General features: G+C 43.0%; 1 protein-coding gene across 2 annotated transcripts in view; it reads left to right on the top strand.

Moving 5' to 3' along the window:
- The first annotated feature begins 319 nt into the window (after window positions 1-319).
- Window positions 320-15,583, top strand: part of LOC141154843 (interleukin-13 receptor subunit alpha-1-like) — a 103,032-nt gene continuing 87,768 nt past the window's right edge. The window contains exon 1 of one of the 2 annotated variants that reach the window (XM_073641335.1): window positions 320-444. Coding sequence is in view for 1 of the 2 variants with exons in the window: in XM_073641334.1 (XP_073497435.1) it covers window positions 8,800-8,884 (85 nt within the window). In the remaining variant the exon portion in view is untranslated. Of the gene's footprint in view, window positions 445-8,466; window positions 8,885-15,583 lie in introns of those variants that run through there. The other variant, XM_073641334.1, reaches the window with a different exon arrangement.

The following is a 15,583-nucleotide window of genomic DNA, read 5'->3' as shown; positions in this document are numbered from 1 at the left end:
TTTATATTGTGTGACCAACTTGTCAAGCACTTTTCCAAGTGATGCTCAAAATCGCTTGGAAAACTGCTTGAAAAAACGCATGTAAAAACGCTGAAAAAACACTTCTCTCTGGCAGAAAAAAACGCATGTAAATCTGCATGCGTTTTTTTCTGCCAGAGAGGCAAAAACGCTCTGCATCAAATCTGCTACGTGGGCACATAGCCTTACTGTCACACACAGCCAGATTTCCCACAAAAGAGGATAAACATGGTTCATTACCATGTTTACCTTCTGAATCACTGTATACACAAGTCTGAAACAGGGCTTGTGTATACAGATTAGGAAGCACTGACCATGCTTCCTCCTCCAGACCCAGTAATCAAGTGATCGCTGGGCACAGGGAGGGAGCAGGAGCTGCTGGATCCTAGGAGACCCCGTAAGATCGGAGGAGGCTGAATTTTTCAGGTAGGAGGCTGAATTTCCTTTGTACCTGGCACTAATATACCAGACCAGAGAAAATTAGCAATAAAAAGAAAATATTAATATGTTAAAATGTCCCACAAAAGGCCTTTTAAGATCTTTCGCAGTGTGTGTGTGGGTTCATACGACAATATAAAAAAAAAAAGTTGTCAGTTTCATCCAGACAACTCAAGATTATTTTTTTTTCACACTTGTCATCCATATACAATCCGTTTTTAACAGCAGCAGCTAGTAATAATTTACAAGACCATTTACACTTTCCTATATTAAAAAAATTGAAATGTTTCCATAAAAAAAAAAATGGATGCTAAACGTATGGCATACAATTTACAGAAGAAACTAGTGCATGCTTCAATTTTCACACGCAGACTCAATCTGAGAAAAAAAAAATTCTTGTCTGCACTGCCCCATCCCATTGAATAACACTGATCAGAGTGAGGTTCATTTATTTAGGGATAGCACTTGGACCGAAAATTTGGTTGTATGAACCTCGCCTCAATGTGAGCAATCATTGGACTCATTAGTGGAAAAACTGAAGAATGTGCAAGAATAAGAATGAGCTAGGTGAGGAACCAGGACAGAATAAGTATATGTTTTTTTTTTTTACCTCCTTCCAGGTTTGTTATGCTCTGGGAAGACCTCATAATATAATACATGTCTTTCCATGACAATTGGAGCACTTTCTACTCAGACCGAATCAAATCTGCCTAAGATGAATTTTCGAGAGATATGATCAACTCTAGTTAGACCAATTAGACATATTTCAGACTTTTTTTTTTTTTTTTTAACAATTCTTGGGAAAAAAAATAACATATACTGAGCCTTGTCTGTTCGGAAAACAAAATGTAAAAAAAAAAAAAAAAAAGAAAACATTTGCATTTCGCTACATAATTCCCTATTGACGAACAGCAATTTTGCGTTTTTCTAACAAAGTGGTAAAAATGCAGAGAAAAAAAAAACTACTTTTATCCTAAAAACACTGTGTGAAACCATGCTTACATTATGTCTTCATGCTAAGCAGATTATTTTTAATGGCATTTTCCTCTTTTTATTGCTGTAGCCATATACAGTGCCTTGAAAAAATATTCATACCTCATGAACTTTTCTACATTTTTTCATGTTACACCCCCACACTTAAATTGATTTTATTGGGATTTTATGTGCTATACCAACACAAAGTAGCAAGTATTAGTGTAAAGGAAAAGATACATGGTTTTTCAAATATTTAAAAAAAATAAACCTGGAAATTGTGAAGTGCATTTGTATTCAGCCCTACTGAATCAATACTTTGTAAGACCATCTTTTGATTTAAAATTACTGCTACAAGTCTTTCAGGGGATGTCTCTACCAGCTTTGCACATCTAGAAGCTGAAATTTTTTCCCATTAGTTGCAAACTATTGTATCTCAGTGAGATTGGACGCAGAGTATCTGTGAGCAGCAGTTTTCAAGTCTTTTTACAGATTCCCAATGGAATTTAAGTTTGGACTGTGGCTGGACCATCCATACACATGAATCTGTTTGATGCAAACCATTCCATTGTAGCTCTGGCAGTATGTTTAGGGTTGCTGTCCTGCTGGAAGGTGAACCTACGTCCCAGTCTCAAATCTTTTGCAGCCTCTAACAAGTTTTCTTTCATGATTGCCCTGTGTTTAGCTCCATCCATCTTCCGATCAACTCTGCCCAGCTTCCCTGTCCCTGCTGAAGAAAAGCCTCCCCACAGGATGATGCTGCCACCACCATGTTTACTGTGGGGGTGGTATTTTCAGGCTGATGTGCAGTGTTAGCTTTCAGCCACGCATAACATTTTGCATATATACCAAAAAGTTCTACTTTGATCTTATCTGACCAGAGCACCTTCTTCCACATGCTAGCTGTCCCCTACATGACTTTTTTGCAAAGTGCAAACATGACTTCTTATGGTTTCCTTTCAAAAATGGCTTTCTTCCTGCCACTCTTCCATAAAGCCCAGATTTGTGGAGTATACAACTTAGGGCGCAGTCAGACAACAGTATTACACAGACGGCGGTTGCATCGCAATGCTCGGACTGGCCATCAACTCTACTGACCCGAAAGTGACAGCTGCATAGAAATACATGCTGTCACTCTCAGGTCAGGAGAGCAGAATGCCAGTCCAAGCATTGCGATTCGATCGTTGTCCGTGTCATATGGCCGTCTGACTGCGCCCTAATAGTTGTCCTGTGGGCAGATTCTCCCACCTGAGCTGTGGATCTCTGCAGATCCTCCAGAGTGACCATGGGCCTCTTGCCTGCTTCTCTAATTAGTGCTCTGCTTGTTTCGGATGTCAGTTTAGGTAGACGGCCATGTCTTGGCAGGTTTGCATTTATGTCATACTCCTTCCATTTTTGGATGATTGATTGAACAGTGTTCCATGAGATGTTTAGCGCTTGGGCTATTTTTTTTTTTACTATTATTATTTTATATAACCTAACCCCACTTTACCTTTCTCCACAACTTTATCCCTGACTTGTCTGGTGTGCTCCTTGGTTTTTATGATGCTGTGTGATCTCAAATGTTCTCAAACAAACCTCTGAGGCCTTCACAGAACAGCTGTATATATACTGATCACTCCCCATGCTTAATTGTTGGCAAGATGTTCTTTTCCAGAAATTCTATGCCCTCTTTTCTCCACACATACCTTTGATCATTGTGGCCAAAGAGTTCTATTTTAACCTCATCTGTCCACAGGACTTGTTTCCAAAATGCACCAGGCTTGTTTAGATGTTCTTTTGCATACTTCTGACACTGAATTTTATGGTGAGGACGCAGGAGAGGTTTTCTTCTAATGACTCTTCCATGAATGCCATATTTGTGCAGGTGTCTCTGAACAGTAGAACAATGTACCACAACTCCAGAGTCGGCTAAATCTTTTTGAAGGTCTTTTGCAGTCAAACGGGGGTTCTGATTTGCCTCTGTAGCAATCCTACGACCATCTCTCACTGAAATTTTGCTTGGTCTTCCAGACCTTATCTTGACCTCCATTTTCAGAGTGCTAGGTAGCTGCTTAGAAGGCTGTTTATTGGCACAAGTTTAGAGGAGGCTGAGTTTTCATAAAGCTGGGAAATCTGCATCACCTGGTCTTTCCTAACGATGACAGTGAACAAGCTATAACCCTAACAGGGTAATTAAGGTCCAAAACCTTGGTCAAAGTTATCTGAACACACAAATCTCCAAGGGTGCCCAAATTTTTGTATTGTCCCATTATCCTTTTTGTAATTTTTAAAATGTAAAAAATTACTAAATATATATATATATATTGCCTAAAATACTAAGGAAATTTGTCATCTTTAACTTTAGCCCTTTTAGAGATTATTTTAGTGTCAACTTGCTTAACTGTTCACAACAGTAATTTTGACCAGGCGTTCCCAAACTTTTACAAGTGACTGTATAAGTCCAATGTCTCAACTTTATAGCACCATCACAACCATACTGTCTCTACGTGTTTCGTTGTCCCTATGAGTGACAAATCATCAGGAGACATTTACACATAAGCATTCGCTATCACCTTAGACTTTGCTCGGTTTAATATTAGATATGTCAGCCCTATGTTATTTCCTTATTCAATTCACCCCCAATACAATTATCATTATAACATCATGAGTGTCTATATCTCTGTTTCAGAACAAGTTTTTTAACCCCTACTTTAGGCTCCCTTCACAAGTTCCTGTTTCGTGTAATTTTTCACACATACCGGAGAAACACCCATTATATTCTATAGGGCAGTGCACATGTCCATGTTTTCACATGGACAGTGTGTCCATATGACCCACACATAGACATGTCCCTTTTCTCTGGCAGCAGAGATTACAATACATACCACATACGGATGACATAAAGAGTGACATCCCGTGCCACGTACCGGAATAGAATGCAGAATAGAAATTACAGATGCTTGGGTGTTAAAGATGTGCAAAAATATGGATAGATATATGGGGTAGATCAAAATCCATGAGATATATATAATTATAATTAGGCTGCGTGCCCACTATGCGTTTTTCAAGCACTCTTGCCGTGGAATTTCCGCAGCGAAAAAGCTTAAAAAACGCTTGGTAATAAGAACCCATGGTCCCCAATGATAATCCGCATGTGCTGTGCACATGCTGCGGAAATTTCCGCTGCGGATTATCATTGTGGAAAAATAAACAGCATGTGCATTAATTTTGCGGACACGCAGCGTAATTGCCGCCATTGAATCGCTTAATATTCGCATGACTACATGTGCACATGCGGATATTAAGCGATTCAATGTGCGGATGGTACCCGGGTTTTGAGAAGAGGAGACTCTCATCCAGACCCAGGTACCATAGTACCTGTTAAAAAAGAGAATTTAAAATAAAAAAAATAAACATTATACTCACCTTCCGATGTCCCCCGGTCTCCTGTACGATGAGTCCGGTCTCTTGTACGGCTCGCGATGGTCTAAAAGGACCTGCGTTGACGTCATTTAGTCATGTGAAGTCGGTGGTCGCGTGACCCGTCACATGACTAAATGACGTCACCGCAGGTCCTTTTAGACCATCGCGAGCCGTACAAGAGACCGGACGCATCGTACAGGAGACCGGAGGCCATCGGAAGGTAAGTATAATGTTTATTTTTTTACCATTTTTATTCTTTTTTTTCAACTATTAACTTGGTCACACTATATAAATCCATGCCGGTTGCATAGATTTATATAGTGTGACCAAGTTGTCAAGCACTTTTCCAAGTGATGCTAAAATCTCTTGGAAAAGCGCTTGATTACCCGCATGCAGAAATTCATGCAAAAACACTTGACAAACGCTTCTACCTGGCAGGAAAAACGCATGTAAAATCCGCATGCGTTTTTCCTGCCAGGGAGATGCGGAAAAAAATCTGCAGCATTTCTGCATCGTGAGCACTTAGCCTTAGTGCCTTGCGTGTGTAGTTTACTGTACTTGTATTTAGCTAATAAATAAATGAAAAAAATGATGTGGGGTCTCCCCCATTTTTGGTAGCTAGAAAAGGTAAAGCAGACAGCTGTGAGCTAATATTGTCAGGCTGGAAAGGTCCCTTGTTATTGGGCCTTTCCCAGCCTAAAAATAGCAGCCCCAGAAGTGGTGCACCAATCCTGGCATCAAGCACTGGTGTTATTAATGGAGACGTGTCACGTGTCTATCAGACAAGCCCATTACTAACCCAGTAATAATAATAATAATAAAAAAAAAAAATCCTACACACAGAAAAAAAACACTTTATTTAAATAAATCTCCCACACTTTCCGTAGTTCACCAATTTATGAAAAAAAAATAAAAAAATCCACGCCGGTCTGACGTAGTCCATTAACGGAAACCTGAAAAACATAAAGCGAAATAAAAACAAGAAACTGTCCCTCATTTACCAATCTATTATAAAAAAAAAGTTCCCATGCAGGTCCAACGAAGTTCAGCGATTCCCCACTGCCTTGTGAGTCCCTACACTACAGCAAAATAAAAAGCACAGCCAAAGCAATGAAAAGGAACTTTAAAAATTCCCAAAATAATTGAATTCTAGATATAGCAAAAGGCAAATGGTATTTACCAGCCAATGTCACAAAGGAAAATGCACAAACAGGATGCAGCAGACCCCCATATTGAGGAGGTTGCACCTGTGTTACCTTCTCCGGTAAAGGGGTCTGCTGCATCCTGTTAATGCATTTTCCTTTGTGACTTTGGCTGGTAAATACCATTGCCTTTTGCTATATCTATAATTCAATTATTTTGTGAATAGAATAAAGAAACAACATAGGGCTGACATGTCGGTTTGAATTACTCCTACGTGGTGATGACTGAGCATCAAATGCTCGAGTGCTCGTTACTCAAATCGCTCGGACGGGATAGACTCGAGTATCGAGTATAATAGAAGTCAATGGGAAACTCTAGCATTTTTCCAGAACATCTAATAGGAGGGCTGCGGGGGGGCAGTGGATGGAAAAGGAGCCCAAATGGAATGGGAACAGCATGGGGAAGATAACTGGACGCATTTCAGATGCACAGATCGCTACTAGGAACAAAATAAATAAGTGAAAAAATATGACGTGGTTTCGCGCCCCCCCCCCCCCCATTTTTGATAACAAGCTAAGGTAAAGCAGACAGCTGTGGGCTGATATCATCAGGCTGGGAAGGTCCATGGCTATTTGGCTGTTTCCCAGTCTAAAAATACAAAACCGCAGCCACCCCAGAAATTGGTGAATGAGGGATAGTGTGGGGGAGTCTGTGTGTTTTTTTTTCTGGATTACTGGGTTAGTAATGGGGGTGTCTGATAGATGCTTCTCCATTACTAACTTCTAGGCTTGATGTCATCTGACATTACACAGCTGACATCAACTCAAAAAATATTACCCAGATTGCCACAGCACAATCGGGAATAGCTGGGCAAAGTGCCAGAATTGGCACATCTAATAGATTTGCCATTTCTGGGGAGGCTGTAGGCAGGTATTTATAGGCTGAGAAAGGCCAAATAACCATGGACCTTCCCAGCCTGATAATATAAGCCCGCAGCTGTCTGCTTTACCTTGGCTTGTTATCAAAAATTGGGGGAGCCCACATTATTTTTTAAATGCAGGCAATCCTTGCATTTTTATTGGCTGTCTAATAGCCGTGAAACATGCGGAGCGGGGATTTGAGCATGGCGCTCGAGCACTCGCGATGCTCGATTGAGTAACGAGCATACCCGAGCACGCTCGCTCATGACTACTCCTGAGGCCTCTTTCACACATCCGTGTGTCCAGTATGTGTGGTGACACGTACTGGAGACACTGACGCACGTAGATCCATTCAAATCTATGGGTCTGCGCACAAGTCAGTGTGTTACGGACCGTGTGTCCATGTGCTCCACACGCTGACATGTGCGTTTTTTTCTGGATGCGCGGTCCGCAAAATGTCTCACACTGAACACACACGGATGACATGTATGTCATCAGTGTTACACGTACCAGCGCCTGGGAATCAGTGTACAGTTGGCGCTGTTACCAAGCGTTGGGTGCTGAACGCTGCCCTCATCATTGTTTTTTGCTCGCGCTGTGATCAGCACGAGGAAGAGACAATGTTGGGAGTAGTAGTGTCTGCTCCCGCAGTGTCCCTGTGTAAAAATAAGAATAAAATAATAAAATCCTTATACTCACCTGTCCGGAGATGCTGATCACAGCATGAGCAAGGAACAATGATGAGTGCAGTGTTCAGCACCCGGCGCTTGGGAACAGCGCTAACTGTACACTGATTCCCAGGTGCCGGTACGTGTGATCCTGATGCAGCACACGTGTGACACACGGATATCTCCGGTACCGGAAATATATGGACGTGTGAAACTGATCTAAGGTGGTGCATACTTTAAAGAGCCAGGAGAGCCAGCGGAAAGTACCTAACCAAGAGTTTCTGGTTGGTCCCCCTGATACATATATGATAGTTGATGTTATTCTGAGGGGATGAACCTGTCCTATATTTGGCTCTACACACATTTCTGTATTTAGGGGGTATTTTTGTATACTAGTCTCTTGAATATTAAACTGAGGAAATGGTGACGATATAAAGCTGAGACATTGTACTTGTACATAATGGCAGAGCTATAGGGTTAATGTTTGTATGTCTAGTCTGTTAGGTTTTACTAGTCAATTCCTGTGGGCTGTTTGGCCCATAGGATTCGATAGACCTTTGTGCATTTGTTGTAATCACACACAGATGGGCTCAATGTACCAATTATGTGACTTCTGGGGGCCATTGGTCACTCAGGATTTTATTTAGGGGTATCACACTACAGGGGGCTGAATAATGCACCTCACAAGCTTTAGATTTATAGTTATAAAATATTTAGAAAAGCATGTATCATTTCCTTTACACTTCACAGATACTTGTACTTTGTGTTGGTAGATCAGATAAAAGCCCAATAAAATACATGGATTTGTGGGTAAGACATGGATAAGTTCAGGGTGGAAATACTCTTTCAAGGCGCTGGTTAATGTAAGATGAAGGCAATAGGGAGAGATAACCTGCGCCTCAGACACGGCAAAACGTCACATACACCATAGGAAACTATGAACAACTGTCCGGCTGACACTGTTATACCGACACGTGAGGCAACTTCCTAACTGCTCGGTGAGAGCCGGCCCGGAGATAACGGCTGCACAGCGGTCACCACAACCTGCACTTACCTGAGCAGCCCGCAGACTGCGCCTCGGCGGTGTAGGCGGGAGATCGGGCAGAGTGTGGGCGGAGGCGTCCTGGACTTCAGGGAATGTGACCGGGGCTGCTGCGCTGCTGGGAATAGGAGTGCGCTGCGCTGTACAGGAAGGACGGGAGAGCAGCACCGGGACTTACCGCACACTCACTGCTATGGACGTGACCGGCTGCCGCCTGCTGCTCCTGCTCTGCTGCCTGGCTGCCCACTGGAGCCGCGGCTCTGCGCACACCGGAGCCGGTGAGTATCCGTCACTGGTCACAGCCCGGGACGTGAGAGACTGCAGGGAGCCCGGAGTAATGACCGCCTGCAGTGCTGGGGTACACAGGAGCCTACCATTATATATAGCGACACACACCACTGTATGTATGTAGAGTGCTGTATATACACACTAACTACATGTACTGTATATATACTAACATAAGTGTATAGATATAGTATGTACTGTATATAGTGTACTGCATCTACTGTATGTACACTAACCTATAGTATATGTGCTGTATATATACATACTAACATGTGTACATATATATACACACTTATTGTACTACATAAGCACACACTAACTTATACTATATATACATACATGTACTGTATGTATACATACTAACATGTGCACATGTGTGTTTGTGTATATATGTGTATACATACACTGTGTGTGTATGTGTATATATATACACTTGTATATTCTATGTACTGTATATAGTGTACTGAATATGCACAATAACCTATAATTTATACATGTACTGTATATATACATACTAACGTGTATGTATATGTATCCACACTTGTATATGTATGTACTGTATGGTGTACTATATCTACTGTATATACACACTAACCTATAGTGTGTGTGTGTGTGTGTGTATATATAATATATATATACACATAATTTATGTACTGTGTGTGTATGTATGTATATATAATATATATATGTATACACACTTATATGTTGTACTGCACTGTGTGTGTGTGTGTGTGTATATATCTGCATATTGTATATACACACTAACATAAATACATACACATACTTGTATATACGCACACTGATACTTATATATTGCAAGTACTGTATGTACACACTAATACTATAATGTAGTGGGTACATAATATATATACGTGTGTATATATAACTAATATATATATCCACTTATATTTAGGAATGGTATATAAACTTACAGGAATACATATATAGCTAATGGTATACATACCCACAAATATATATGTATACATACAACAAGCATGTAGAGAAAAAAGATACACATAGGTAATTGTACACACACATGTATGAGAATACAATAACATTCACAGGTCATGGTATATATGCAGAAATATGTGCATATCTAGTGAAAAAAAAATAATAATAAAAATATATATAATATAACCAGAGGGTCTTGGGACTAGGAGGATGAGGGGCAGTAACAAGCCACTGCAGCCCAGCAAGGGCATTGAAATACAATAGCAACTAAAGGAACCACGTGAGGCAGAATCTAGGTACAGCCCTGCTTACACACACACACATATATATATATATACCGTATATTACAGTATGTGTGTATATATATATATATATATATATATATATATATATATATTACAGTATGTGTATATATATAATGTGATTATTACTTTTTGGGTATATTAATCAGCTGATAGATGTTACTATATGAATATGTGATCTGTAAGTAAGAAGTCCCCTCATAGGTCTGTGAATTTAATTAGATAATATATGTACCATAATAAACCATATTTGCATGCTATTTTATTTCTTAGCTGTTACTAGTATTACTGGTATCATCAGTTACGGCTCAGTGTGAGGCCACTGTTCCCAGAACTAAAGCTGCCATACAAAATTGGTATCTGTCAGTCCAGTGATAGCTCCGCTGACGGCTGTCACTCCTGACTCAATACAGGTCGGACTCAGACATCTGTATTTTGCAGTCCGAGTATATAGCGCAGTACACACAATGCTTGTGCATCTCCTGACCTGACCTCAACAGTCCCATAGGCATATATGAGTTTCCTGATATTTGCAGTGGCAGACGTCTGGTCTTTTTTAGGCTATGTGCACACAATGCATTTTTGGTACTTTTTTTCCGCTCAGAAATGGGCCAAAAAAACGCATTGCAAACCTTATCCCATGATTTCCTATGATATTTTGCTTGCTCCGTGCACATGATCAGGATTTTTCCTGACTGAGTTTCATGTGCAGAAAAAGAAGCAGCATGTCCATTCTTTGTGCGTTTTTGTCTGCGTTTTTCCAATACAATGCATTAGAAAAAACGCATGGCCAATCCGCAGGCAAAGATGCGTGAAAACGCATCAAAAACACTGTTTTTGGCTGCCAAGAGGTGCAGAAACGCTGCATAAATTTCTGAAAGCAATTCCTGATCCTGCGTACATACCCTAAATGTTTTTATTCTGTTCTGTGTTTTGTCTTTTGCTGTGATGAATAAGATTGATAGTTTGATTATTATGAGCTATTCCTGGCACTGTGGTGTAACTGTACATGTGTGGCTCCCACATCCCTGTTGTTCTTTTTTTGGTGCCCAAATTAGCAGCCTCTTGTATGCCTGTGAGGCTATTAGTTCAGGTCAGAAGACACGCGGTCCGGCAGGGTATCGCATTCCAGACGTATGCTGTATGCTGCAGATGTGTGAATTCAGCCCTACCCTCTATGCTTAAAATGTCTGTCGTGAGTAGTGTTGAGCGATACCTTCCGATATCGGGAAATATCGGATCGGATTGGATCGGACCGATACCGAAAAAGTATCGGATATCGCCGATTCCGATACCGGACACCAATGCAAGTCAATGGGACAGAAATATCGGAATGAAAATAAACCCTTTCTTTCCTTGTAGGTTAATTCTACATGAAGGAAAACAACTAAGAATAATGTAGAATGTATTGGGTGAGGTGGGGAGACAATAAAGGCATAGAGGTTTAGTCCAATCAAATGGAATAGCAGGAATTAATATTTTTTTTAAGACGTTCTGAGTTATGGAAATATTGACTATGTTAAGTATTTTTATATTTTGTCAGATATTTATGTTTCACTACTTCCATGCTCTTCACCTTCTTTTTTACTTCTCCCACACTTTCTCCTTCATCATCCTCAGCATCTTTTTCATCCACTTCTTCTTCACCTTCTTCGTATTATTCTTTTTTTTTTACATTCTTCATATTCTACTTCTTCATCTTCTTCATATTCTTCTTCTTCATCATATTCTTATTTGTGACAGGCATTCCTGTAGTTGTTATCTATAAAAGGTTGGACATTACACCTTTCGTTCTGCCCGTCACAAAAGATTTACAACAGGATTTGTCCGCGTTCAGTTTGGCCTGCAGCAGCAGGTCTTTTCCAGGGGCACCACGAAGAGGAACGGACTCACCCCCATACACTGCTTAGTCATCTTCTGCTTATAATTTAGATATTATCTTTTGCTCTGATTTTTAGTCTTATGCTTAATGTTCTTCCTCTTTTTGTTCTGCAGCTTCTTGTATTTCTGCTTCTTGGTTTTATGTCTCTTGTTCTTCTGTATCTTGGTGCTTGTCTTCTCTTCTTTGTCCTCTTGGTCAACTTCTTCAGGGTCATCTTCTTGGTCTTCTTCGGGGTGGTCTTCAGGGTCGTTGTCTTCGGGGGTCCTCGTCTTCGGGGTCCTCGTCTTCTTCGGGTTGGTCTTCTGGGTCCTCGTCTTCGGGATCCTCGTCTTCTTCGGGGTGGTCTTCAGGGTCCTCGTCTTCTTCGGGGTGGTCTTCAGGGTCCTCGTCTTCTTCGGGGTGGTCTTCAGGGTCGTTGTCTTCGGGGTCCTCGTCTTCTTAGGGTTGGTCTTCAGGGTCCTCGTCTTCAGGGTCCTCGTCAGGGAGATCCAGAGTGATTACCAAGAACCATTTCAAAAAGCTTGAACTTGGAAATGTAGCAGAAGGTACAAGAAAGGTGAGGAACTACCGAGAACCAGCTGACGGTACTGGAACCCGGATGGGTAGCAGAAGGTACAAGAGCCAATGGAACTGCCGAAGACCAGCTGACGGTACTGGAACTCGGTTACTAAGCAGGAGGTACCTGTGCCAGAAAGCACTACCAAGGACCAGCAGACGTTGGTGGAACTTGGATACCGAGAAGGAGGCACCTAATCCAAAGGCACTGCCGAGAACCAGCTGACGGTACTGGAACCCGGATGGGTAGTAGAAGGTACAAGAGCAAATGGAACTACCGAGGACCAGCTGACGGTACTGGAACCCAGGGTAAATACTGAAAACAGAGTGGAGCCAGAGGTGTAATTGGAGCAAGTTTTAAATCAGTAGTACAGTGGATGTGGACAAAGCAGGAGAATTTGCCGGACACACAGCAGGGGAACAGCTGACGTTACTGAACCCCAATAACACGGCAGCAAGTGTTGACTGTGCAGACGGCACTTCCGAGCGCCAACTGGCGGTGTTGGAGCTCAGGGATAATACTGAAAACAGAGGAGCCAGAGGTGTAATTGGAGCAACTTTAAAATCTGTAGTAGTGAGAATGTGGACAGAGCAGGAGAAATTGCCGTCCGCACAGCAGGGGAACAGCTGACGTTACTGAACCCCAATAACACGGCAGCAAGTGTTGACTGTGCAGACGGCACTTCCGAGCGCCAACTGGCGGTGTTGGAGCTCAGGGATAATCCTGAAAACAGAGGAGCCAGAGGTGTATTTGGAGGAGGTTTTAAATCAGTAGTACAGTGGATGTGGACAGAGCAGGAGAAATTGCCATCCGCACAGCAGGGGAACAGCTGACGTTACTGAACCCCAATAACACGGCAGCAAGTGTTGACTGTGCAGACGGCACTTCCGAGCGCCAACTGGCGGTGTTGGCGCTCAGGGATAATCCTGAAAACAGAGGAGCCAGAGGTGTATTTGGAGGAGGTTTTAAATCAGTAGTACAGTGGATGTGGACAGAGCAGGAGAAATTGCCATCCGCACAGCAGGGGAACAGCTGACGTTACTGAACCCCAATAACACGGCAGCAAGTGTTGACTGTGCAGACGGCACTTCCGAGCGCCAACTGGCGGTGTTGGAGCTCAGGGATAATACTGAAAACAGAGGAGCCAGAGGTGTATTTGGAGGAGGTTTTAAATCAGTAGTACAGTGGATGTGGACAGAGCAGGAGGAATTGCCGTCCGCACAGCAGGGGAACAGCTGACGTTACTGAACCCCAATAACACGGCAGCAAGTGTTGACTGTGCAGACGGCACTTCCGAGCGCCAACTGGCGGTGTTGGAGCTCAGGGATAATACTGAAAACAGAGGAGCCAGAGGTGTAATTGGAGCAACTTTAAAATCTGTAGTAGTGAGAATGTGGACAGAGCAGGAGAAATTGCCGTCCGCACAGCAGGGGAACAGCTGACGTTACTGAACCCCAATAACACGGCAGCAAGTGTTGACTGTGCAGACGGCACTTCCGAGCGCCAACTGGCGGTGTTGGAGCTCAGGGATTACAGTTCAGGTGGTAGAAACATGAACAGAACATTAGACTTGGATACTTTTGCAAACAATTATTTATTCTGGAAGAGGACTGGCAAATTCATGAGAGATCCAGGCCTTGTTCATTTTGAGAAAAGTAAGCCGGTCAACGTTATCGGCGGATAGTCGCATGGGGCGGTCTGTTAGTACACCACCTGCGGCACTAAAGATGCGTTCCGATAATACACTAGCAGCAGGGCAAGCTAGCACCTCCAATGCATACTGACTTAGCTCTGGCCATGTATCTAGCTTACAGACCCAAAACTTGAAGGGAGAAGAGCCGTCTGGGAGTACACTAAGAGGGCAAGACATGTAGTCTGTCACCATCTGACGGAAACGTTGCCTCCTGCTGACTGGAGCCGTCTGTGATGGTGTAGACATTTGTGGCGGCGGGGACACAAAACTTTGCCACATTTCGGCCATACTGGTCTTGCCTTGTGCTGAGGCGCTGCTTCTGCTCCCTCTTTGTGCAGAGCTTCCTCCACTGCCTCGACGCACTGAGCTGCTTTGTAAAGCACTAGCAGCACTGCTCTCGGTTGGAATGGAGAACATGATGGAATGCACCAGTGCGTCTTGGTACTCCCGCATTTTACGCTCCCGGTTCAACGGTGTTATGAGGCTTTGTAAGTTGTCCCGGTAGCGAGGATCTAGGAGGGTGGACACCCAATAATCAGCCGTGTTGAGAATGTGGGCGATGCGGCGGTCGTTTCTCAGGCACTGCAGCATGAAATCAACCATGTGCTGCAGACTGCCAAATGGCCAAGAAACGCTGTCCCCTGCTTGAGACGTGATCTCTGCCTGCTCTGCATCACCCCACCCTCGCTCTAGATACTGACTACTAGAGCATTGTGTACCTCCCTCCTCTGGACAGATGTCTTCCTCATCCATTGACTCCTCCTCATCCTCCTCACAAAGTGTCCCCTGCCTAGGCCTTTGTGAGGAACCACGTTGCGCAGACTGTAGAGAAGCCGATGGCATTTGTGACTCCTCATCCTCCACCTCTTCCAAAACCTCGTCCCTTAGTGCTTGCAGTGTTTTTTCAAGCAGGCAGATAAGGGGGATAGTCATGCTGACTAGTGCATCATCTGCACTCGCCATCCGCGTGGAATAATCGAAGGCACGCAAAACGTGGCAAATGTCCTTCATAGAGGCCCACTCAGTGGTGGTGAAGTGTGAACGGCGCGCACTGCGACTTGTTTGCGCCTGCTGCAGCTGGTACTCCATTACTGCTGCCTGCTGCTCACACAACCTCTCCAATATATGTAACGTTGAATTCCACCTGGTGGGTAGGTCACATATGATGCGATGTTCCGGAAGACGTAATCGGCGCTGCAGAGCTGCAATGCATGATCTTGCATTGCTGGAACGCAGCAAGTGAGCGCACTCTATGCGGACCTTGTGAAGCAGTGCATCAAGATCCAGATAGTCCCTCAAAAAACTCTG

Source organism: Phyllobates terribilis, unplaced genomic scaffold, assembly GCF_046119375.1.
Source record: "Phyllobates terribilis strain yellow unplaced genomic scaffold, ASM4611937v1 Scaffold_7__3_contigs__length_470593459, whole genome shotgun sequence".
NCBI lineage: Eukaryota > Metazoa > Chordata > Amphibia > Anura > Dendrobatidae > Phyllobates > Phyllobates terribilis.
Note: the sequence above shows the minus strand (reverse complement) of the source record. Positions and strands in the feature narration are given on the sequence as shown.